This window comes from Dermacentor albipictus, chromosome 3 (assembly GCF_038994185.2).
Source record: "Dermacentor albipictus isolate Rhodes 1998 colony chromosome 3, USDA_Dalb.pri_finalv2, whole genome shotgun sequence".
NCBI lineage: Eukaryota > Metazoa > Arthropoda > Arachnida > Ixodida > Ixodidae > Dermacentor > Dermacentor albipictus.
The window spans coordinates 99,646,190-99,671,909 of NC_091823.1; the positions used below are offsets into that span (position 1 = coordinate 99,646,190).

The 25,720-nt window shown below is 47.9% G+C and overlaps 1 protein-coding gene across 1 annotated transcript in view; it reads left to right on the top strand.

Annotated features, from left to right (window-relative positions):
* The window catches only part of LOC135901318 (paired box protein Pax-6-like), an 81,562-nt gene extending 60,045 nt beyond the window's left edge, over nt 1-21,517 (top strand). The window contains exons 6-9 of the mRNA XM_070535812.1: nt 8,801-8,926; nt 10,824-10,906; nt 16,199-16,709; nt 18,679-21,517. Of these exons, the coding sequence (XP_070391913.1) occupies nt 8,801-8,926; nt 10,824-10,906; nt 16,199-16,709; nt 18,679-18,773 (815 nt within the window). The 3' untranslated portion in view covers nt 18,774-21,517. The remainder of the gene's footprint in view (nt 1-8,800; nt 8,927-10,823; nt 10,907-16,198; nt 16,710-18,678) is intronic.
* Nucleotides 21,518-25,720: the final 4,203 nt, after the last annotated feature.

Sequence of the window (25,720 nt, forward strand, 5' to 3'; positions counted from 1 at the left end):
TATCCGATTTTCACTCGTCGAAACGTTATACACATCTGTCGGAATGTGCGCGGTACTAAATTTACTGTTCCGATGGTCAGCCTCTGCAAAAGTTGCATGCCTCGAAACAGTGACCTGAGATAGATTTATTAATGCACATAGTACATCCCCACCTCTAGCAGTTCGGCCATTGGTATTCTCGGTATTCTGGTTACCGGCCTGGGCATTGTTTGCTTGCCATTGTTTCACAGTACTCTATAGAAATGCAAGTGCGTCCAGAGGTCGTCGCTTGCGATGCACTGCCTGGAATAAGCGGCTCATGTACCGCACTGCTGGAAACCATGCCTCTAGCAGCGGGATTTTAATTTCGACCCATAGCTAGTCTCGAAATTAAATTTCATTCACATAAATTGTGGTGTTTAACGTTTCGAAGCTGCACAATTGGGCTAGGATCGGACGCTGTAGCGGACGGCTGAGGATTAATTTTCACCACCTGGAACTTAAGAAAAAAAAATTATATTAGGGGCTTCACGTGTGAAAACCACGCAGTATAGGGGTAAACTCCGTAATAATTTTGACCAACTGGCATTATTTAACCCGCGCACAAAGTACACGAGCGTTTTCGCGTTCCCCTTCCGTTGGAATGCGGCTGCCGCAGCGGGGAATCAAATCGTCAACAGTGCTGTGGGCGACAGAACGCCCTGCAGCCCTTGGCTCACAGCGCCGGCTGCGAGAGGCCTTCTGCGTGGTGACGCCAAAGGCAAGACAGTGTAAGCGGAGAAAGACAATACGAAATAAATAAAAAGGAAATTCTACGTTCAGGGTGCAGCCAGGGGAATTCTGTACTCTTTGAAGCTGTAAAGGTGGTTTTGTATAAGTATTGTATATTTAAGTGCCACTGTGTGCGTGAAGGCCCGGTGGCGTCTGCAGCAATGACGGATGCAGATAACTTACGATGCTATTACGCACTTGGCAGGACATACCACTTCATATCAACGCCTGTGCCACACACACACACACACACACACACTCTTATATATATATATATATATATATATATATATATATATATATATATATATATATATATATATATATATATATGCATTATGCCCTCAATGGACTGCAAGTGCGATGCATTTTAGATAATCTGCTCTGTACGCCGTATATAATAAGAGCCTATCGATACTCTCTTTATGCACGATTACACCTTGTATACGGACAATGCTTGCGCCGAGATGCACCCTCCAGGCGAAAGCATCCTCGAAATGCACTTTCGCGAGTGGTCGTTCGCTTCCCAATACGCTCGGGCAGCATAATTAACCTCAGCGACCTTCTAATTCCGCATGGTAAGCCTTGTCTTTCTGCTCCGCTATGTGCTGCATGCGCCATTTAACTCGCACCTCCGACGTATACACGCAAACATGAGTGCGCTCGACCTCGCGTTATATCTCCACCACTCCTATATAGTGCCCCAAAACGCGGACACACGCAGAGAAAAACGCACGACCAAAGGAAGCCACGGTTTGAGCGCTTGACTGTGCGCCGCAGGGTTACACATAAATGTCACTCAAGCGTGCACAAGGACGTTTTATACTCGAATCACGAGTGCTTCCCCTTCGCATCCCCCTCGTAAACCAAACAATATGTCCCGCGCGCTCTTCAAAAATATCCACATTTTCGTGCCGAATTCGAAAGCCGAGGAATAACCGCTCGCTCCTTAGTGAACAGGGAGGAAAACAAATAAAAAGAAAGAATGAAAGAATCGTCCCCGTTGTCGCCGTCGTCTTCAGGTCGCAAGGTGCGCACCAACCTTCGCAGCGGGACGCCATTATGCCTCTCGCGTTGTGGGGTGGGAGGGGGGAGGGCTTTTCTTCCTCGACCGAGGCCCGTAAGGTGTGCTGCGACTCGCCGAGCTCCCTTAAAAATTTCGGAGGGCGAGCGCTGCGGCATACGAGAGCACAGCAGAGCCTTCCTTTTCCGGACGGATGCCGAAAGCTTTGCCGCTGCGTCGCGCGTCAAATTTGGCAGGACGCGCGGCAGCGATACAAACGCTCGCGAGACGCAAATGCACGTGCGCGGATGCCTCGTACGCGTCTGTGTATACGTACACAGCGCCTCGATCTCGCACACAAACGTACGGACGCGCGTTACGCGTATAGAGGCCGCCGTCGCTACAGCGGCGCAAGCGACGACAGCATTCGCAGCACAGAAGTCCGCGGGGGGCACACGTAGAGCACGATCATCGGAAACGTCAAAGCCCGCCGAGGAGCAGGAGAAGGGAGACAGCCTGCCACACGACAAGGGCTGGACGGGGCAAAAGGAATACAGAAAAAGTGAAGGTCGACAGCGAGCAAACGCAAACAGATTAAAAGCGGGACTCGGCGCGTCTTTCTCCCTTTATTCGGAGGACTGTCCCCGCGAGGGATCAGACAAGGGAGAACAAATGCGCCGTTGGAGGTCGCCTCGGACGCTTTGTGTGTGGCTGTTTGCTTTGGCCGTCGCTCGGGATGTGCGTGCGCAAGCGTGTGTGCGCGGATCCCACGGAAGGTGACGCACAATGTGGGCGATGAAAGAAGACCGCGACGTTCTTCTTCTTTTTCTCGTCTTTCGTCCTTCTGCGTCTTCCTCCCTGCGTACTTCTCCTGCGCTGAGTCCGCGTCAGTCTCCCGGGTGGCCCGTCCGTCAAAAAAAGAGACGCACCCTCGGCTCTCGTCAGAATCACCCAACCTCACCCTCCGTCTCCACCCCACCTTGTATTCCGCGCTGCGGTCGTGGTTGTCGCAGATCAGAGGCGCACGCCTTAGACGCATGGCTTACTCATGTATCGGCTGTCGTGTATAACCAGATACGTACAAATCTGGACGCTTATTGCATGCAGAAGTCCTGACCAAGTCAATATCGTTTACAGATCATGCATGTCTAATATCGACAAACAGCTAAAGAGAAGCAACGAGGCGTCGTAGTGGACCAGTGGACGTTAACCGAATCAATGGAGAATGAACACGAACGGAAACTTAACAGACGGAGATGTGCTGCATATGCTAGAGCTATACGAATGCTTAAAAAATAACACGGGTAACGAGGCGAACGCAAATAGATTTCGCCTTTGTCGCTGCAGTGTTGTTATTGTCGGGATCTTGTATGCGTTGAGTCTTGGATTGTGTTCACCGAGTACCGTCCATAGTCCATCTCCACAACTCAATGTAAGTCAGGGAACAGCCAGAAATATGACGCTCTAACACTGTAGACCGTTAAAACGTTTGATGTTCGGTGGATATCACGACGCGATCGAGGACACCGTGAGCATGTTAAATACTTTTTCGTTCATCGCGAAGATCATGCCGGCAAGTATACACGAGCATGAGAGTGGAACATACTGTACTTAATGAAGTAAGAAAGTTTTGTGCGCTTCTGTTGAGCATGGCGTTTAAATAGTATATCCCGTATAGGGTTGCTGTTCCTGTTTGTTTAGCAGTAATGCTTTTTTTACGTCCTCTCTCTGGTTCGTCGGCGCTGCGCTGTAAAGCACTCTTGTGTATACTCAAGCCGTCTTCCTGTGCGCCGTAGTAAATAACATGTTCAATCCCTGGCACGAGTCGTGGTATGTGTCAAAGCTGCACGGCGTATTCACCGCTACCACGCCCGGAGAATGTCACCCGCATGTCCTTCAAGCACAAGACCACAGTGAACAAATTTAGACGAGGGCAGGACGCTTCGGCGTGCTGGTAATATCAGCGCCCATGTGTGTCATTTTTTTTTTCCTTCTTTGTCCCCGCCTTGGACGATGTGCTTACTTTTGAACAGATCTAACCTTATCGTTCCCCGCTTTTCAGGCTATACGTATAGTTATCGGAACACTTAGCACTACGTTTACATTACGCGTGGTCCTGACCGCGCGCATATTCTGGGGAGCGGTCAGAGATATCCGTGAGAACATAGAGCGAGACTCGTGGAACGAACTTTTCTTTCAATTCTTGGAGGCTATACACTAAAAATAAATAAATAAAGAAATAACACTCGCTGGTCTACGTGCATACATACTTGGACGGCTAAAATAAATAAATAAATAAATAAATAAATAAATAAATAACACTCGCTGGTGTACATACATACATACCCGGACGGAGGCACTCACGGAAAACAAACCAGGTGAATGAAGGCACAGTCAATATCGCAAGTGCGCACAGACAGGAAAGCGATAGGGCGATAACCTCGTATTGAGTTTCGCCGCCGGTCAGCCTTGCTGTCAAGACAGGTGGTCGTCAAACCGTCGGAGCGGATAAAGACGCGGCTACGCCTTGGCGTCCAGCACGCAACACGGGGACTGTCAGGTCGAGGGCACTGACGTGAGTCAACGCTGATTAAGAGAGAGAAAAAAAAAATGGGCTAAAAGAAAGTTGAGTGCGCATTTCATTGTTCGCAATGAAATGAAAAGAAGATCATGCTTCAGTGAGAACGAAAATTTGAAGTATCCTGGATTGGATTTACTATACGTGCGCTATCTGCGAATTTAGATATCTGTGAAATTCTTTTCATAAAGAAATAAAATAAGAAGTGGACAACAAAAAGCTGCAAGTATATCAACAGCGATCGAGCTTTTTCACCGACAGAAGTGCTCACATCTTTATTGGTCGTAAACCAAATAACACAAAATTATATCTGCAGTATCCTGTGCAGATTCTTGCCATTAGGCGACATATAGGCGTTCTCGTCATCGCTCAAAGTTTAAACAAAAATTCAGGGATGCAAGACAAAGTAAAATAGAGTGGATGGGGTATATATAGAAGGATGGACATAAGCGGGGAAAAGCACTTTCACCTATCCCTATCTTTCTTTGTCTGCTTAGTCTTCAAGTTTCTGACTTTCCAGCGCTAAAGGAACTCTATAGAAGTAACTATCACCCGCGCTTAAACCGCTTTAACCACCCGCCGCATTTGCGCGAGCCTATTTGCGACTCATCGACTTCCCTCTACATTTCGATACAGTGTGACACTTCTCCGAGGTAACTTTCCACCTTTCTTTCGATAAATTTGGCTTTGCTCTCGATAACACTCGACATTCGTGAGATTTATTTGCAGACTTTAGGTGGGCCATTAACGTGTTTGTACCGCATGCCTTTACCTATAGCTTCAAAGGATTGTCTTAGCTTCCTTTAGACACCTTTCATTTCCTCAAGCACAAGAACGACGTCACGTTAGCCCACTGCTACACTTTTCCTTTAAGGGTATTGAAAACGGCGTTCTGCCAATTGAATTCTATCCTACATTCATATACGTATTACTGGTTACGGTATACTTAGTTGCTCAGTTCAGCCAAAGCGTGCAGCACTAAGTAGACAGAAAGATAATCAGCATCTTGACAAAAATATAGCGGCTTCTGCTAATTATTTTCTTTGTTCATTTGATAAGAACAACCATACAGCACAAAAAACGTTTCCATCGCGTTGTGACTTAACGCAGTGTCCCAAGACGTCCGCACGTTGTTGACGCGTCCACCTTTTCGCTATGTTTTATGGACAGGGTAAAGAATGCGATCCTCTGGAAGCGTGAAACCCAATTGACAACATCTACGTAGTAAACCGCAGGGAAGAAATTAACTGAAATGGATATGTTTTCTCGGTAGGAAAAAGCAACTTCGTGGATATGAGGCGGGCATTTCGCTATCTTTAACACGAATCACGGTCTAAGTGTCCAAACTAACAGTCATCTCTACGCATTTGTCGCGTGCGGTTTGGGCGGCCACTGTATCGACTGCGTACTTTAGCGATGCGGTGCATCCCAGTTGCCGCAACAGCGGCTTCTGTGGGATGGCTCCACGCGCAGCTTTCCGCCGGTTCGTGCATCAGCCACTGCCCCCCTATAAAGACGTCGCGGAGCGCTAGTTCAGTGGTGCGCATCCCTGGCTCCCTTATCGACGAGAGGAAAAGCAGGAGACCGCAGAGGAGGACGCGCACGTTCGCAACACTACACGCCGCGACGTCGCCAACTCTCCCATCCTCCGCCTCGCCGCGGCCTCCGTGGTTTTTTCTCCTCCCGGACGGCACCGCCGATAAGAGAAGCGCAGCCCGCAGGCACCACCGACTGTGAGCGCGGGGCTCGCTCAACTCTCGCCGCGGCCGCGGTGGTCGGGCTCGGCTTGGCTCGGCTAGCCGCGTTGGTTGCCGCCGCCGCACGCGTAGCGCTTGGCTGCGAGGATCGGCCCGCGAGATTGGGGCTCCAAAGGACGCGCCGCTCCTGGGCCGCGCTGGACCGGAACGAGCCGATAACGCCCGTTCCCTACGTCCTTTCTCTCTCCGTCTGTCTGTGTGCCCGCCTTTCTCGCCGGTTGGGCTGGCCTACGTGCTGCCAGCGAAGTCCTGCACTACGTGTATGTGCAGTGCGTAGCTGCTGTTACAGGGACGCGCACTCGTCGCTGTTGCGGTTGCTTGTTGTCGGCACGGTCGCTATCGCCCGGTGGGGCGCCTACACTGCAGCGCACCACTGCGCGATATGAAGCTCGGGATTGAGGAGCGTGTGCAGTGCGGGCGAGTGGCAGAAATGTGTTGCGACGGCGCTGCACGACTGTAGCTTGTGACTGCAGAAGGCGAGTGCAGAATCGCTTTCTTTCTTTCTTTCTTTCTTTCTTTCTTTCTTTCTTTCTTTCTTTCTTTCTTTCTTTCTTTCTTTCTTTCTTTCTTTCTTTCTTTCTTTCTTTCTTTCTTTCTTTCTTTCTTTCTTTCTTTCTTTCTTTCTTTCTTTCTTTCTTTTTTGCGTGTGCATCAACTACCAGCTGTATCTGCTAGCTCAATTCCACGCAGTGCGAATTGCTATTTCATCCAAGGAGCACCACTCTTAATGGTAGAAGCGACTCGTGAAGGCTGCCGGTAGAGGTGCCTGGTGGGGCTACTGATAATGTACCAAGTAGCACCGTTCGAAAGACGTGGCTGGCCGTTCAGATGCGCCCTGAGCTAAGGTTTTTGAGATTTAACAACTTGGCTATTGCACAAACAATCATACGTAATTTCTGGTTACCTCGAAAAGTTTCGCAACTCTATTCTGTATAGAGCGGCGCAGCAATCTTCCATTAGAGAGCGGAGTATCAACAGTCCACTAGAGGCGTGAGCTAATTTGCGATTGCCCCAGTCGGGGAGATAGTGTGATGAAAGAATGAAGCTTTGCTGCATTCCAGCTTTACGGTCATCGAGAGGTGTGTCTCGCCTTCAAATGGCTCCTGTTTCTTCTCAGATAAAGAGGCCGATTTCTCTTTCAGCAGGCCTTTACATTACTTATTCCTTCATTACTTATCTGGCTATTTATCATTTGTTTTGTTGACTTCCTCTTGGCGTTTGTTATTCTCGAGCGGGTATGCGCGTAAGATAAATATTTATGGTGTCAACGGAAATGCTTGAACAAAAATAAAACTAACTTGCAAGTACCTGCGCAAAAGCTGCACAGGAGGTGAGCAGTTTCATAAGCGAAATCTTGCGCGGACATCCATGAAATATTCACGTTTTCATCTAGAAAATGTTGGTGGTATTATACTCGATACCACCTTCGCACATTCGCTTAGTGTGTTCTGGCAACCACCATAGCTATTTTGTTCCTACATTCAGTGAACCGCGCTTTCATCTGATTCGCTTTGACCTCACCGTTAACAATTAACGCCTCGAAACACTCGCTGCATGTCGCCGGTATTATATTCCTGTTCAATAAAATAATCACATTTCATTGACAGACGAAGTAATTGATTTGCCAATTCTCCTTGAATTGCGGTGGAGCACGTCTTCGTCGTGGCTGCCACTCCTTAAAATTTTTAGCGCGCTTCTGTACGATGTCATATACGATGCGAGCTCTTTTGGTTTCGGTTGCATCTTCACATGGCCCCCCGATTCCGTTTTGAGTGAGCGATGGGTGCAGAAGCGTTCCCATACATGCAAGCCCGTCGTTGTGACAGTATAGCTTCCTTGGTCACGTAGGCAAATTGCAATAGGAGCTGCAAGTCCGTCGTTGAGAGAAATACTTAATAACTAACTAGAGGCGACGAAGAACAACACGACGCCAAGTGTATCTGGTTTAATTCGTATCGCGTTCCCTGTACAGCGGCCTTTCGCGCGCAGTTTCATCTTCAAACGTCGAACTGGCGGGACAGTGATTTCTGTGGCGCCATTCCATTTTTTGCTCAAATGGTGTGTATTAATGCGACACTACTTCAGTCACTTTTCGTCTGTCCATCTAGACGTTTCATGCCGCCCGTCAACGAAAAAAAAAAAGTCTTTAAAATTTATTCGTTGCTGGACGCGTATTGAAATCCGCGACGGGTTCCTCAAACATAAATTCACGTATATAAACGTACTTCTGCACAGATTCCAAGGGCTAACTGCCCGGACGCTCTATAGCGCTGCCCCACGAATGGCCGCTGGCAGCAAGGGAAGTAATTCGCAGTGGTACACCGCCAGTGCGATGGCTTCGAGCGTGCGTGCGTGTGTGCGTGCGTGCGTGTGTGTGTGTGTGTGTGCGTGTGTGTGTGTGTGTGCGTGTGTGTGGGTGTGTGTGTGTGTGTGTGTGCGCGTGCGTGCGTGCGTGCGTGTGCGTGTGTGTGTGTGTGTGCGTGCGTGCGTGTGTGTGTGTGTGTGTGTGTGTGTGTGTGTCGCGAGATAGGTTCCGTCAAATTTTTTTTCACTAATTGTTCCCAGAGAACCCGCAATTAGTCGTTCGGTATGGGGGCGTCTGAATGAATGAATGAATGAATGAATGAATGAATGAATGAATGAATGAATGAATGAATGAATGAATGAATGAATGAATGAATGAATGAATGAATGTTCTCTCTCTTAATGCAGCGGAGCTGGACACGGAGTCCCAAGAAAGCGGCGACGACGATGCGGCGGCACGTTTGCGACTCAAGCGCAAGCTTCAACGGAACCGAACCTCCTTCTCCATGGAGCAGATAGAGGCGCTAGAGAAAGGTGAGTCCGCACTCCTATATTTATGTACTCCGTATATACGCATTCGTTCAGAATCCGTCGCACGTTTTTTTTTTTTTCTCCGTCTCCTATCTAGGCTATACGTCTTCGCTGTGAAATTTAAGGGCCCAAGTCTCTTTGGGACGCCCATCTGCGTACGTCGATCTTGTACGAGTAGATTTAGACAGTCATATCTCACTTGTTGCGGGTGCTACTTTACCTTCCTAGAAATTTAGTTCATTTTCTTTGTGTATATTATGCATGACAGACTATGGACAATATATATGATCAAAGGTGCAAACGGTCCCTAGACTGTATAGACTATAGATTAGATGGTGTAGAGGAAAATGCCTGCAGGCTCTGGAATATACCCTCGGTCAAAAAGCCCTACGAAGGTAATCATAAGTAAATCATGAAACGGACCTCAATTTCGCGGAGGCAAGACTGCGTCATCCGCACTTTTTCGAATATTGTGAGGTTTAAATGACACGTACACAGATAATGTATTGGCGCGGCATGTGTAACACCTTAACTATACCCGAGGGAATTTAACTGAGCGTTCGATGCACTTTAGTGCGATCGGCAGCCGCGTCGTGCTGCTGAAGTAGAAAGGTGCTGCACTGTAAACCATGTATATAGTGCGTCTAGCTATAGTGTAATCAAGCACTCACGGGAGGTTGCAATTCTTGCTGCAAATGTTGCAAGAAATGTGCAAATATAGTGCACTCTTCGACGGCAACTTGACCACACATAGGACTATATGTGGAAAGATTAGAATATGCGTATGCTAATTTGTTGTTTCACTTCAATTCTTCGCATTACTGTATTTCTCGATTTGCATTTCAAATACATTTTACGCGGACGTATTAGTGGAAAGCTTCCGCCTTGCTTAGTCTTGACGGTGTGGCTTTGACAATGTAAACATACGTTGTTCACGGTTTATAATGACCGTTCATGTATTGACCCTCGGTCCCTTCGAGAGGCCTCCTCATAAGCACTGCGTCCTGCATTACGTTCGAGAAATTATGTATACATAAACCACCTCATTAACTCATGCAGCGTGCAATGCAATTAATACATGCAATAGCGTGCACTTTCGGCATAAATTACCTCACCGTTGAATAGTTGATGCTTGCGCGTGTGTGTCCTAGTATCTTATTCTATTATTTTTTTAGGCTGAACAGAATTTTAAAACTTTGTTTGTGACAGATATAGCACATTTCTATTGTCTGAGGTAGATTACCATTGAGAGGCTGGTAGTTTTTTTTGTCAGAAACCAGGGTAAACACATAGCTAATTATCAAAATTACGTTAAATACGATTATCATCATTTGCTTTCGGTTGCATGTCATATTTCACGAACCGTAGCCGTCATGTCTTCAAAGGCATGTCAAATAGAAGCAAACATTCAAATTAGCGCCAGTTTCGGGATACGCGCCCACAAACTTGCTGCGATGTGCACGTGCTCCATATGCGCCTGCCTTTTGAACAAAACTCCTTATTAACCAGTACAGGACAAAGTTAACTAGAACGCTACTGGATTTCGTGGATTCGATTGCTCATTTTAGGAACGGAAATCTCGAAACTTCTTCCTATTAACCTCGGAAATTCTTCTAAATGTATACGCATTGCGAGCTTATAAGCGCCTCCAATTCGTAAATGCAATTTGTGACGTACATGTATAAGTTTAAAAGTTAATTTATGGACATTGCTTTGTTAATTAGTGTTGGTGTTACGCATTTAACATCCGTCTTTTAGAATAAACCAGATAGAGGAGTGGAATTGCTTCAACTGCCCCATGGCGATCTTGCAAAAAATATCTCGGTAATGAACAAATAGAACAAGAAAAAAAAAACACCTGGCATATACTCATGCTGCTCCCTCTCCTTTTCTCGTGCAGAATTCGAGCGCACCCACTACCCGGACGTCTTTGCGCGAGAGAGGCTAGCCGCCAAGATCGACCTGCCCGAGGCACGTATTCAGGTGAGCACTGCAGGCTTCGGCATGCACTGCCCTCTCTCTTTCTCTTACCTCTTTCTCTCTGCCGCAATGGCGCCTTGCCCTTTACGCATGCACTCAATGTCTGTAGTGTTCTGCTGCTGAATGCAAGGTGGCGGGCTCGATTCCCGACCGCAGCCATCGCTTTCAGGTGGTGGTGGAATGTAAAAGGTGTTCGTTTATACTGAGCATGAGGTGCACGTAAAAGAAACACACATCGTTGAAAGCCATTCGCAGCTCTCCACTAGCACGGCGCCTCTCATAACACTCCAGATGGTGTCTTCGGGAAGCTAAACTGCGTCAACCAACGCGCGAAATTCGCGGCGGTGGCGCCAGATGGCGCAGCGTGTGCAGTGGGAAGTGTTAGATAGGAGCCCGTCTGCATACACGCTTGGCAATAAGGTGTGTCGCTACACTGATTCAATGCTAATCGCATTAACTTCGACGTTCATTCTGAGGTAGGTTCTGCATGATTTCTTTACGTTAAACGGAGTTAAACGACTGACCCTTGCAACCTGTAACACCCGAACTCTTTCGATGAGGCTAACTTAGCAGGACTATCAGGCATTGTTTGGGATATCATTGGCCTTAGTGAGGTTAGAAGAACTGGTGAGGCTTATACAGTGCTGACTAACGGCCACGTCCTCTGCTATAGAGGACTCCCAGACAGGAAGCTATACGGGGCAAAATTTCTAATACACATGGACATAGCGGGCAACATTGACGAATTCTACAGCATTAATGAGAAGGTAGCAGTAGTCGTAATAAAACTTAATAAAAAGTATAAATTAAAGGTGGTACAAGCCCACGCTCCAACCTCCAGCCATGATGATGATGAACTAGGTCAGTTTTATGAAGACGTGGAATTAGCCATGAGTAAAGCGCAAACTCAGTATACTGTACTCATGGGCGACTTCAGTGCAAAAGTGGTGAAAAAGCAGGCTGGTGACCAAGCGATTGGGAGCTACGGCGGCGGCTCTAGAAACACTAGAGGAGAGATGTTGGTAGAATTCGCGGAAAGGAATAAGCTACGATTAGTGAACACCTTCTTCAGAAAGCGTAGCAACAAAAAGTGGACCTGGAAAATCCCTAATGGTCAAACAAGGAATGAAATCGATTTCATACTTTCTGCCGATCCCAGCATAGTGCAGAATGCAGAAGTGTTACGTAGAGTAAAGTGTAGTGATCATAGGTTAGTGAGGTCTAGGATTCACCTGAATTTCAAGAGAGAAAAAGTAAAATTTGTCAATAAAAAACAGGTCAACCTAGACGCAGTAAGGATCAAAGCGGACCCATTCAGGCTGGTATACTAGCAAACAAATATGCAGCCTTAGAACAGCGAGATGTAGATGACTTAGAGGTAATGAATGAAACCGCAACTAGGCTGGCTTCAGAAGCAGTACTGGAAGTGGAAGGCAATGCACCAAGGCAACCAGTAGGTAAGCTATCTCAAGCAACGAATGACCTAATAAAGAAACGACAAGGAATGAAACGGGACAACTCGAAAGATCAGATAGAATGCGCGGAATTGTCAAAACTGATCAACAAGGAGAAAATGAAAGATATTCGAAATAATAACGTAAGAAAGACTGGGGAAACAGTAATAAATGGACGCAGCATGAAATCAGTGAGAAAGCTTGGCGTAGGACAAGCCAAGATGTATTCACTGAAAGATAGGCAGGGCAATATCATCAGCAATTTCGAAGGTATAGTAAAAGCAGCGGAAGAATTCTGACCTGTTCAATACCCAGAGCAGCCAGGACACCTCCTTTGAAAGTAGTAATGAACAGGTTACAGAGGCTCCTTTTATATCTGGCGATGAAGTTAGAAGGGCCTTAGAAGACATGAAACGAGGGAAGGCGGCAGGTGAATATGAAATAACAGTCTATTTAATGAAAGATTAAGCAGACGTCATGGTTGAAAAGCTTGCGGCCCTTTATACGAAATGTCTCACGACTTCAAGGGTCCCAGAGAACTAGAATCAATCAGGTAATCGAGAAATCTCCAGAGTACAATCAACTTCTCTACATGACTTTCATAGATTACGAAAAGGCATTTGATTCAGTAGAGATACCGGCAGTCATAGAGGCACTACATAATCAAGGAGTAGAGTAGAGGCACTACATAATCAAGGAGTAGAGGAGGCTTACGTAAATATTTTAGAAAATATCTACAAAGTTTCCACAGGTGCCTTAATTCTCCACAAGAAAACTAGGAGGATACCTGTAAAGAAAATGGTCGGACAAGGTGACACAATCTCTCCAATGTTATTCACTGCGTGCTTGGAAGAAGTATTCAAGCTAATAAATTGGGATGGCTTAGGGGTAAGGATCAACGGCGAATATCTCAGCGACCTTCGGTTTGCTGATGACGTTGTTCTATTCAGCAAGACTGCAGACGAGTTACCTTAACAGAGGACCTTAACAGAGAGAGTGTAAGAGTGGGGCTGAAGATTGATATGCAGAAGACAAAGACAATGATGAATAGCCGGGCAAGGGAACAAGAGTTCAGGATTTCCAGTCAGCCTCTAGAGTCTGTGAAGGAGTACGTTTACATAGGTCAATTAATCACAGGGAACCCTGATCATGAGAAGGAACTTTATAGAAGAATAAAAATGGGTATATGCGTAAATTCTAAACTCTGAATGCGAAATCCAAATGATGCTCGGGAAGGCACGTGACAAAGTACATTGCTTTTACTGCACATCAGAGCAAGTACTGATTATTCATATTCACGAAAGAGAAAGAGAGAGAGAAACAAAAAAGCGGAGTTTTGTAGTTGTTGCACATGCATACACGAACCGATACGGCTCCCGATACCCGAACCGATACGCAACGGGTATAAATGTGGATTTAGAGGCGCCCATGCAGCTGTATACGGCAGATGAATTCCTCACCAACGCATTCGGTGCAAACGGAAGCAGGGTTCAGCTATAGGCGACCTTCAGTTCTATTCATTACACGCATGACATCGCCCGCGCTGATTTGAACGCGCAATCGAGCTTCCAGCGCACCGTACACGCTGGCGCAATTCTCTCTCTCTCTCTCTCTCTCTCTCTCTCTCTCAGTCGAGTTCTTTGAGGACATAATGGCGCGCACCGCGTAGGGATCACCTCCGAAGAGCACTAGTGCGAACCAAAGCCCAGCGCTGTGCCTAATGAGCGCAGTTATGACTGTTGGCGCATAAAAAGCACTATTCGTTTCTAGCGAGAAAACTGAATAAAAATAAGAGAGAAGTACGTATAACAAAGAAAGAAAAAGACAGAACGCTCAGGCTCGCGTATACATAGCGCATAGCTCGCGTGCAAGGGTCGTGCGCGCGCGAATCGCTGGCTCGTGCGGGAAGGGAAGTGGAAGGGGGGGGATGCATAACCCCACGTGGGCGTCATGCTTGGCCATTGAGTTGGTGCAGCGATGCGACGGCGACGGCGCTGGTGGTGGTAGCGATGCTAGGCAGTGCTCGTTGTCGCGGAAAGCCATCGGCGAACGCGAGCACGTGCGCCGAACAAAGGCACGCGCCGGCGGAAACCATTTTCGGGAGAAGGGGACGATCGCCTGCAATGGGGAGGAAAGGCGAGGCGAGCGGGCGCAGCGATGACGAACTCAACAGACGCTCGATGCGAGGAACGAGAGGTGGGGGAGGTGGGGGAGGTGAAGAGGAGGTTCGCTTATTGAATATGCGCGCAGATTTATTCCGCGGCCCGTCATCGACCGAGTGTTTGTTTGTCCCGGTTTCTTTCTGTGGGTTTCTCGCCCTCCCTTTTTCTTTTTATTTCTCCTTCCTCCAATAATCGTTTTCTACCCCGTCCATACTGAGTGTTCCCATTGTCGTGACCTATAAGGGCTCATTACGGAATGGAAGTGCGCAGCTGTCTTGACAGACCACGCAGTGAGGCCAGATTTACGGTCATCTGCACTTCTTCGTAAACTGCGCGGGGTTATGGCCGCTTGTAGCTCGGGAAGTTGGTATGATATATCATACAGTCATGGCGCTGAGTTTTGGTCGAACGCTTTGCTTGTGGTTTAGTGATCCTTCAAGAGCCGCATAAGATGTGACCGCGGCCGAGATACCTTTTCTTGGGTCCGGCTTTTACTGGGATTGCTTATGTTGACGAACCTTCAAGAAGCCACTCTCTCGAAGGACTTTCTCGGTTCTTTCCTTGAATGCGTATTTTTACGGCGAGATGGGCTCTTCTTGTATCACCGGAGCTGCCTTGCATGTGCGCCGGTGCTTCTTATTCTGATCACTTTCAATGAACCCACCATCACCTTCTCACAACACTTTCTTCATTCCTTCCTTGAAATCATCTTTTAACTCTTCTCCGTGTTGGGCAGTGCATTGGTATGTCCGAGAAGACCAGCCGACACTATTTCCAATGCAGGAAGACGTGACGCGAGACAAATTCATGCGTTTTGCTATAAATAATTGAGACACCAATATCTTTTCAGAACGAAACATCTGTCACACTATGCTAAACACGATATTGAATGTCATTTAGTTTTCCTGTGACATAAAAAAATGAAGGGCAGCAGACGGCGGCCAACATGTTCCACATATAAGACAACAGCGAGAGTGACCGCATGTAACAGCTCGTAAGTCGGCACTTTAGTAGCCTAGTGCGTGGGTTGCTTTGTGCGGTTGTTTAAAATAGCATTTTGCGGGATTGATTCCAAGCGCATCGAGTGGCTAAGAACAACAACAAAAAAAAACAGCGCTGCAAGCAGAACAAGCAGCAGAGCAAGCACAACGCGTTGTGTTGGTCTCGATTCCTTGTCCCGTTTCCTGCGCTTGTTCTTAGCGTCACGTACCAACTAGCCTAACAGCAAATTTCCTAAAGCTCGCATCGAGTGGCTCAATTTCTTTGTGTTCGATTGTGTCTTGAGACAAGTAGTCAGGTCACATGGCCCACTTTGTAATGAGTGATGAGGCCATCAACCAGAGGATTGCGGAGTAACCTGTCAGCCCTGACGGCGAAACCGCTCACTCCGCACGTATACTGGAGCCACAAATGTAAACCGCACAGGGCCGCGCCCTTAAGAGGAAAGAGACTTGCCAAGGAAACGTCGCAAAGTTCGTTGTCCCTTACGAGAGCCTTGCGGGTGTGTTTGCGTGTGTGCGTGTGTGCATCCTGACACAACAAAGAACGGTGCGAGCGAAGTCGTAGCATAAGTCGACAAGGAAGGAAAGCCGAGTCAAACGGAGCGTCGCCCGCGCAGCCGAACGTAATCCCCCGCCCGGGCCTCACGCCGCTTCTCGTTTTCCCCTCTGCGCACGCAGGTCTGGTTCTCCAACCGGCGGGCCAAGTGGCGCCGCGAGGAGAAGCTGCGCAGCCAGCGACGGGACGGCGCCGGCAACGGCGGCGGCGGCCTCGGCACCGGATGCAGTCCTCCGCGGCCGAGTCCCGGCTACGCGAGCCCGCTGTACCCGTCCCTGCACGCGCCCTCGGGCTGCGGAGGCGGCAGCGGCGGCGTCGTTCCGGACGTCTACGGCAGCGGGTCGCCGGCCACGGGCTACGCGGCGGCCGCGGCCGCTGCCGCGGCGGCTGCGTCGTGCCTTCAGCAGCAGCAACAGCACCACCAGCACCAGCAGCACCAACACCAGCAGTCGCACCACGGCTCGGCGACGGTGCCGCCGCCCCCGACCTCGCCGTACGCGCCCTGCGTGCTGGGCCCGTCGGGAGGCGCGGCGACCGCCGCCGTCTCCAGGTCGCCGTACGACTCGATCACCGGCCCCTACCCGTCCAGGCCGTCGCACCTCAACGCTCAGCTGGCCGGAGCCGGATCCACGGGTGAGTCCCAGTTGCCGCGAGTGGGCTGCTTTAGGAATACGGAACTTGAACGCGTTGCTCGGGTACACTTTGGGCAGGAGCGGACAAACAGTCACTCTGCGATCCCGGTCTTCGGACGTTCTGTAATCATTTATCCTCGGAGCAGCATCTGACTCCGCGTCGCTTCCGGAGCATCTCTAGGAAATATACACTAAAGCATAGCGATGTTATAAGAAGAATGGCGCAATTGTTGATTTTTGGAAACTTCTACATACATCTTCGACTCCTCAGGACGCGAATCATCTTGTCTAAAGAGTCCAAGCATGCGTTTAAGCATGCGCTACCAAGACGTATATGCTTGTCATGGGACAGCTTTAAAATGTTTTGCTGATATTGGTCGCGAAAAAATAACATCCGGCGTGATCATGCCTACCTCATTCACTGCCTACCTACATGCCTACCCGGTCAACCTAACGTCGAACTGTGGCCTAAAGGCATCTTTCCACTGCTAAAAAGAAGGCATGGAAACAGCAATTCACCTATTAGGAGCATCGCAGTGGCGTACATATGTGAACTTGATGAGAACGGTACCGAAGTGTTGAGATTAGCTTAGAATCTGATTAACAGTGGTAATGTATATGTTCTTGCTTTTTTTTTTCTCGCGCGAGACAAATTAACCCCCAACCTCGTTTTCACTACATATAGTATCATTTCTCTGAGTATACAATTGTAAAGGTAGCTCCGATTTCTGTGCGCACTTCATAAAACACGAACAACGATAACTTGGAACAACTTATGCATGCACTGGCGTTGAACGCCTCTGAAGACCCGCACAGCAAACGCGACGTCGGGTGATGACCATTCAAGTGGATGAACCTCGTGCTTTTATTGACGTTAAACGATTCCTCTTCGCATGGGCCGTATTGATCACGTGCATTGGCTAAAGGGCACATGTCACGCACAAACCGTGAGAGTATCATGAGAGATCATAGATTAAGTGTTAACCTTAGGCGTACATATTCGTTGCTTACCAAAGGTGGTCGTCCAATCAGGAACATTATAAAAGAAAGATTCCAAGAAAAAATTACTCGAGTGAACTATGACACTGCAAATAATTATTCAGCAATTCCGTGAGAATGGGGGACAGTACAAGGATTTGTCAATGTATTTGTGCTTGTGGCTTGAGACGTTCTTGTGGCGCTATATATTACGCTTTATCTTTTTAAATTTGAAGTCATCGTATTTTTCTAAACGTGTGAAGGCACCAAGTGTCTGTGCACGCACACGCATATTCACTGCTAATTGTTCCATATTTAGCGCAATATTTTGTTAAGTGTCGTCAGTCCGCAAGGTCACGAAGCCGTTTGAAGAAAGGAGGACGTTTCGGCATATATCCATGTGATATAAAACAGCAATAACAACGTACACAACTGTCGTTCCCATGGTGGCTTAACCGCGATGCTTCCAGCTCCCGTAGACACTATACAGGGCCTTAGTTCGCCCCAGTAATTTTTGTACGGAATTCTATCCTTTATGTAACGCCTGTGAGAACCCGTGTGCATTCCGGTGCGATTCCGTCGCGGAATTTATGTGATTTTATAAGCAAACGTGTGCAGCGAGTTGCGACATACGACTCAGCACAGAGCACCTGTATTCTTGCAAAACGCGAGCCAAAACCGCTATTGGTATAAATTGAAGAGCCGTTTGACTTTGTTCCGCATAAAGCTTATGACCGGCCTAGGCTGGCCGTACAGCTGCTATTTCTTTTCATTTTTTTTTTAATTCGGGGAACCTTGACGCCTGTAGGTGGCGCCGGATACTCTTCTTCACTGACGCGATAATTGTGCAAAATTGATGATCGTAACAGATGTTACAACTACAAAAGAAAAAGAAGGGAAAGTATACAGTGACATTGCGTGAATACAGCGACAGTATACATAAGATACAGTGACAGTACATAAAACACAAACGCTGTTCTCGGCTTGCGCAGGGCTCATCTCTCCGGGCGTGTCGGTGCCCGTGCAAGTGCCCGGCCACAACAGCGGCGACCACCTGGCGTCCAGCTACTGGCCTCGGATCCAGTAGGCGCCGCCTGACTCTGCGGCAGAGGCGAACGGGCGCATGCCCCAGCGGCTGGGATACTTTTGATGATGGCCGCGGCGTCGTTAACTCTGCACCGGAATCCCATCACCGACGTACGTTCCGATTCGGATGCGAATTAAGCACAGTTCGGCACTGCGTCTCGCGAAGGCGAGATCATTTCTTGCTCGTATGTAGAGAAAAAAAAAAATGAGAAGGCGCTTTCGGGCGCCTTGTGGCGTCGCAGATGTGCTCCACCGAGCTCCCCCACCTGCCTGCAGAGAGCTAGCTAATCGCGCAGTGGACACGTTCGAAATCTTGAAGACGGCACCAATATTTGCCACAGATATATTCGAGTGCGGCGGGCAGGAAAGGTATAAATATGAATATTGGCACGCGCATTTCTTCCAACGTCGATCTTCTTGATCTAAGCCTTTGTCATCTAGATAACGAGGTGCGCGTGTGGGCATGTTGCCAGACGTGTAGCGAATTAATTTCCGTGTGAACTGAACCGGCCGTGCTCATTTCAAAAAAGACGTTGAACAAAGTTTCAATTGGGTTTCACTTGCGCAGAGCCCTGTTGTTTCACCGTCGACGACACTGACAAAATATTTTAAAAAGCCGTAGATTTATAAATAATCTCTTCCACTCCCCTTTTCTTTTTTCATGGGATGAATCAAAGTATAGACTTTAATCGGACCACAATCGCCGTGGCCTATACAGCGTAGTCTATATACTTATATATACCGTGTTGCGTCCGTCCAACCACGATTGGCACCCGTCGCTTTTTGTTCGCACGGGCGCTTTGCCGAACTGTGCCTCCAATTCGAACGTGAAGCTCGCCGCGAGCCACCGTCGTACGTTCAACCCTGCCCCGTCCCCTCAAGCGGAACACTGGTGACGCCGCAGAGTCTGGGCTGCTCTCACTGGCATCCGCCGCCCACGCGTCCCACGAATACGGGCGACCATGCAAGAAGACTGTCGTCACTGCAGTGCAGGATGTGCAGGCCCTCTGACCCCACCCTCTTCCTGTGCTGTGAAACTGTAATGAAGCGACAAGGAACCCAGTGACAATTGTGCGCGTGCTTCGCAGTTTTATTATTTGTGATCCGTCTTACGAACAACGTGGGAAGCGTCGAATCGATTCTCTGCACCGACTCGCCGCCTGTCGAAAAGTCGCGTTGGAATTGACGCTGCATGCTGCCGTGTAGTGGCGCGGTCGCTGGACTTGACGCGGGGCGAACAAACTAAGAACTCCGAATGGGGCGGCCTTTTTTTTTTTTGCACGGAATTAAGGAATGCATGATTGCGGAGCCGGGTCATAAGGGGACCGCGTGCAAGGCGCTCGCAGTCACCGAAAAAAAAAAAAAGAACCTGACATAGATGGTGCTGCGGGTGATTGCATGCTTTCGGCACACTTTTTCACGAAAGCTTTATATGGAGGATACTCTAACGACGTAATTTAATGCTTACTCATAGCCTCAAGGCTTGCGTGCTCGTTACAGGCGTTAACATCCTTTGTGCATTTTTTTTTCTGTCGGGAACTTCACATTAATAGGTATCCACACGCTTCTAAGTCACACTGACCTCTTCTCGAAAATCTCTGCGAAAGCGCAGGGACCGTTTTCACATGATCGGTGGATAAAGAGGTCATCGCAGTAATAGCGCTACTGTTAACTTACGAACGCTAAAACTGTGCTTCCAGCACATGAAGCAAGGTTATTGTATTCAATGATTACAGGAGCGATGAAATATACTATATTGCGGCTGCTGTGGTTGCGAATAGGCGCGACACATTTGTAGGTGCGCACTCATTTCGCGCCCCTGAGCAGTGCGTCCGCACAGCGGACGGACGAATGCAATGGAGAAACGAGCAAAGCGTACAGAATGAACAGGCGGGTCACATATCAGCACGCGGGATCAGGTATACGCTAGCCTGTCAAAATCATACATACACACTATGATCGAATGGCCCTCCAGCTTAGTGCATAAAAAGGCAATCTTTTGTTGGGTTAAGTGGGCGAAATGTAGCTGTTAGAAGACAGGTGAGAACAGACACACGTCTTGTCTGTCATTTACTACGTGTGTCTTTATTCGCGCCTGCCTTCTGAAACTTCGTACACTAAAGCTGCCTGCTTCTAATGCAGTATTCTTTTATTTCTTTCCGTTTCGTGGCCGCCATATATGGCGCGTTCTCCCGCTTCAAAACAGTGAATTAGCCTTGTACCACGAGATTTATTCACCGCGACATATATTCGTAAGAAACAAAGAAAATAAAAAAAACATTAATCTGTAGCTTCGATGAAATTTCCAGAACGTTGAGCAATCATGTCGTCACTTCCGTTCGTCCCCAGATTCGGTCAGGCAATCAAAGCATGTCGGCTAATGACAAAAGAGCGGCTGGACGATCCGAGCATTAATGCTGTGGCAGCAAAACGGCAGCCCGAGATCGGATAGCCTCAGGCGACGAGTCGGTGGGCGCGGAAAGGGCGAAACTGCATGCTTTATACCAGAGCCGTGTATACCTCAACGTGTGAACCGGAGGTGTGGCAGAGACGTTCGCACGTGAGACTCGAGAACGTGGTGTGCGCGTGTACGTGTGTGTGTGTGTGTGTGCGACGTGGAAGAGACATGGTCGAAGCGCCGCGGCGCACGTGCTCCCCGTGCTGCAGCCACGTGATGCACTTTCGGCTCGAACGCTCTAGTGCCTCGCAGTTTTCGTAAATAAACGCATTTCATCGTCACACCTGCACATGCGTCGCCCGTGTTCTTCGCACTCCGTGCTGTGGAGACAGCGCCGCCCTTGTGGCCGGGATGGACGATCGGGCTATATATAGCCGGAATTCAAGGGTGTTCAAATAGTTGAACTTTAGAATAGAATCGACCGGAAGAGAAATTTTGAAAAAATCTGGGTTTCGATATTTGAATGGAATACAGAGTGTTTTCCTTCTTTTTTTTGCTTTACAAGCAAATATGGAGAAGAAAGGCAGTATGAAACTTTGGGCCAAATTTAGAAACAGTTTTCTGTTGGACGGCACCCCTTGTTAAAATTATGTCCAACATAACATGATCGGCTTGTATCTGCATAGTACGAACAACGTCTGCACAAGAGATGTACATAAAATACAAATGGAGTTTTGTGAGTACGGACCATGATTCCTTTCCTTTTAAAGGTTTGTTCTTTTTTTTTCTTTTTGGTTCAGTGGGCAGTGTGTAAAAATTTCAAAAGCGAAGGCTCACTATGCTGTACCAATCTTGCTCACAAGTGCCACTTCAAGCAGATTGTGGACAACACGCATATCAGTCATTTTCTGTGACAAGTGGTCGGGCTATAGAACGGCTGCCAAAATGCAAAAATCACCCAAAACTAAACTTGGCCCCCCTCCCCCCCCCCTCCACTCATTTTCTCACAACCCCAAGCACATATAATAATGGAAAGTTGTGGAGCTGCCAAGTTGTTAAATTCACAACTCCTCTAAATAGGAGTAGATGAGCTGGTATTGCTGGAAATGAGAGAGAGAGAGGGGGGGGGGGGGGGGTATTTATTATGATGGAAAAGCTGAGAGGTCGGCCTGAGTCAATGTTGTGACCTGCTACTCGGCGTTGGGGGAAGGAGAAGGGGTGTAGACAGAAAGAAATGCTGGAAATGACGTGCAGATGCTCTTGCATGCGCAGTACCCTGACGTCCTAAAAAGAGTCAACGTCCCAAACCAGGTTATGAAATCAGACATCCTCCGTGCTTCCTCTCGATCGCTTTCGGTTCCGCCACATGCATCGTGCGTGACCAAGTGGTTTCGTTGAGAGGAAGCGTCATTATACCACGCCGAATAAAGACAGCATATGCTCACACACGCCAGCAATTAACGGTTAGGACGAGACGTGCCGATTCTCCGCTCTGCACTTCGTGCGACGAGATGGGGGACATCGCAAATTTTCTGTGTTCGTGCCCAGGCTATACCGCGATGAAAAGGGCCGCTCTTTTTCTTGAGAACTTACAGAATACCTTACACACTCGGTGCCTTCAACACGTTGTGTTTTCAAAGCGTTCCGGTGTAACTCGCAAGGAAGCCTGACGTCTTCTTTCTTTTTTTTATTCCTATATAAGAGAAATTGGTTTCCTGTACGTGTGGTAAAATACCTCACTGGCGATGCAAGGGAATCTCACAGGCGAACGAATTTGTGTTTCGATCGCCGGGAGAAATCCGCCCGCTGATGCAATCCAGCAGGTAAGTCCTGTAAGAAAAGCCATTTGTAGCTCATATAAGCCAAAATTGTAATCTTTCAGTGCTGCTTATACCCGTGTTTCTTATAGCTTGGTTCGGTGAGCTTTGCAAAAGTTACAGTCGCATGATACAAGTGTAGTCTTAAGATATGTGATATAACACGTCGCTATCCATAACTGCCGCACCATACCATCCCATTACCTACCGCGGTGGGTTATCGCGTTCTGCTGCTCCGTACATTGTCGCGGGTTCAATCCATAGCCGCGGCGACCGCATTACTACGCGATCGGAATACAAAAAAAAAGAAGATACGCTCCTGTACAGCGCTTTTTTTCCAGATGGGCAACGCTACAGCACTTTTTTTCCAGAGTTTTCCAGGTGGACAAAATTATTTACAGCGCCCCTTACTTCGGCCCTCTCTTTCCTTATCCCATGATCCATTCCACTCCTTCGGCTGTGTAGCCGACTCGGGCTATACCCAACTACCAGTGCAGCAGTACCGGGTGGTCTTCATTAGCGTAGCGCCGAAGGATCACACAGACGACACTCTGGACTGACGGTCTCGCCAGCTACCTGATTAAGCTAGAAAAAAACAAGTGTTTCTCTCTCTGCCTCGACATTTAGCGTAGACCATGTGTTGCTTTGGAATGTTAAACCCCAACTCTTCAGGTCTACTGCCATTGCAACGCAAGTGTTCACCACCGGAACGGTGTCTTAATCTGCTTGGAAATGACGGGTTATAGCACAGTTATGTTTCTCAACTTTTCGGTAACTCCCAAAGGCATTGTTATGACTGATTTCTTCCCTCAAGTTCTTTATGTGGCAATGAGCAGCCTCCTACAACCACTAGTATTTTTTTTATCATTTGACTACTTTCACAATATCTTAGGAAAAATGAATTTTTACAACATAAATAAATTATTACAGTGAATGATACAGCCTGCACATCGTCTGTAGATTTAGCAGCACGGGGGGACTGAACGGTCTCAGCATTTGCGTATGCCCGAGAAATTACGTGATGAAATGAATTGGTTGCGAACGTGAAACACTGAAATGTCCCGAGTCTGCAGCACCGAGCTTATAATTCATTCACGACGAGCAACAGAAAAAGCCACGATGTGCTTCCCTGATGAACTCGGGTCATGGTGCAGAAAAATCCAGGTATTATACCTGTGATTCAGCGGTGTGGTCGGATGATTGCAGAGCGAGATTTGCCTATAGTAATTCATGGCATAAGTATCTATGTTCCCACATTCCCTTTGCCACTAGTCATGCCATAGACTTGAGACTTTAAGACGAGCCGAAGCGGCCGTGAAAACGTCTTTGTCATATCAGAAAGGAATTTAATAGAGCTAGTAGGTCCGAAGAACTAAAGCTCTGATGTCTCCATATAGTGCGCTTAAATATTCTCGACACAAAACAACAAATGAAGCAGCTAAATACCAAAATACATATTTATTGTACGTGCGTGATAAGTACATATTACTTATCTAAACTGCCGGTGCTCTGCAAACATGTGTGCTGTTACAAATGCTGACAATTCATGTATATAGCTTGCTCAAAATTATTTAGTGACAGTGCCCACAGAAACTGTTCTGTATTGTGTGCGTGTGTGTGTACGTTTTTTCATATCCTTTTTCTATCATCTATTGCACCCATTTCCCCTTCCCCCGGTACAGGGTAGTCAACAGGAGGGATACCCTGGTTAATCTTCCTGTCTTTTCTTTGCCTCTCTCTCTCTCTCTCTCTCTCTCTCTCTCTCTCTGTATTCAATGCTCTCATATGGCCGATGAGAATGTCGCCAAAGTCTTCAAGGCGTAATCAGCTGTATTACTAAATATATGCGAACAACGCTGGTTCTTGTCGCTACTTGGCCGTACCCTCACCATCATTGCAAAGCTGCAGAGGCACCTCGAAGACGTAGTCAGCTACTGTTTCTGTGGTGTCAGGCCCTGCCAGTTTCAACGTCATCCTCGACGCTGGCGTAATTGTTCACGCTCACAAAAATGATAGCAGTTTCCCCCAAATGCGAAAGCAATCACGGATTTAAGCATAGCAAAATAATCAAAGTTTAACGTCACGCTTGAACACCTCGGACGGTGTTCTAACCATACACAGAACAGGTGTAACATGTTCGCCCGACGCAGCCCGCAAGGCAACTGCGCCAGCGCTGGCGTCGTGAAGAGCTCCGGAAAGGGTGTTGCAGGCGTCGCACCTCGATGCTGCACGAGATGAGACGGACGGGAAACCATTCCCGTCCATTACATTAGATAACGTTAGCTTGACGTTTGTCCAGCGCCTGAGCGATCGGTGGCAGCCATCTTTTATTCCTTTCGGGACGGGGCAGCCTGCGGCTATTCCGAAGAAAATTTAGTTTTGTTCGGCATATAATGCATTTTTATCGCGTACACGTCACTTTGACGAGGTGAGTTCTTGCGGTTGATGGTGAAGCAGGTGAAGTGGGTGCAGGCCGAAAACTTTTTACCAATAGCCGAGGGCTAATGGCGAGAAGGGGTCGAATCAGAAATAACTGTTTTTCTTTTTTCTGTCAAATCATGCATAATCAGTGTGTACACATCATATCAGATGGGGAGGTATCGCGGTTTTCCTGACGTCGCGTGACAGACATGTGAAGTGGGGGTGGTCGAAAAGGTTTTTGACCAATCGTGGAGGGCTGATAGCAGAATTGGAACAGAAAAGTTTGGAATAGTTTTACGTTATAGCACCCCT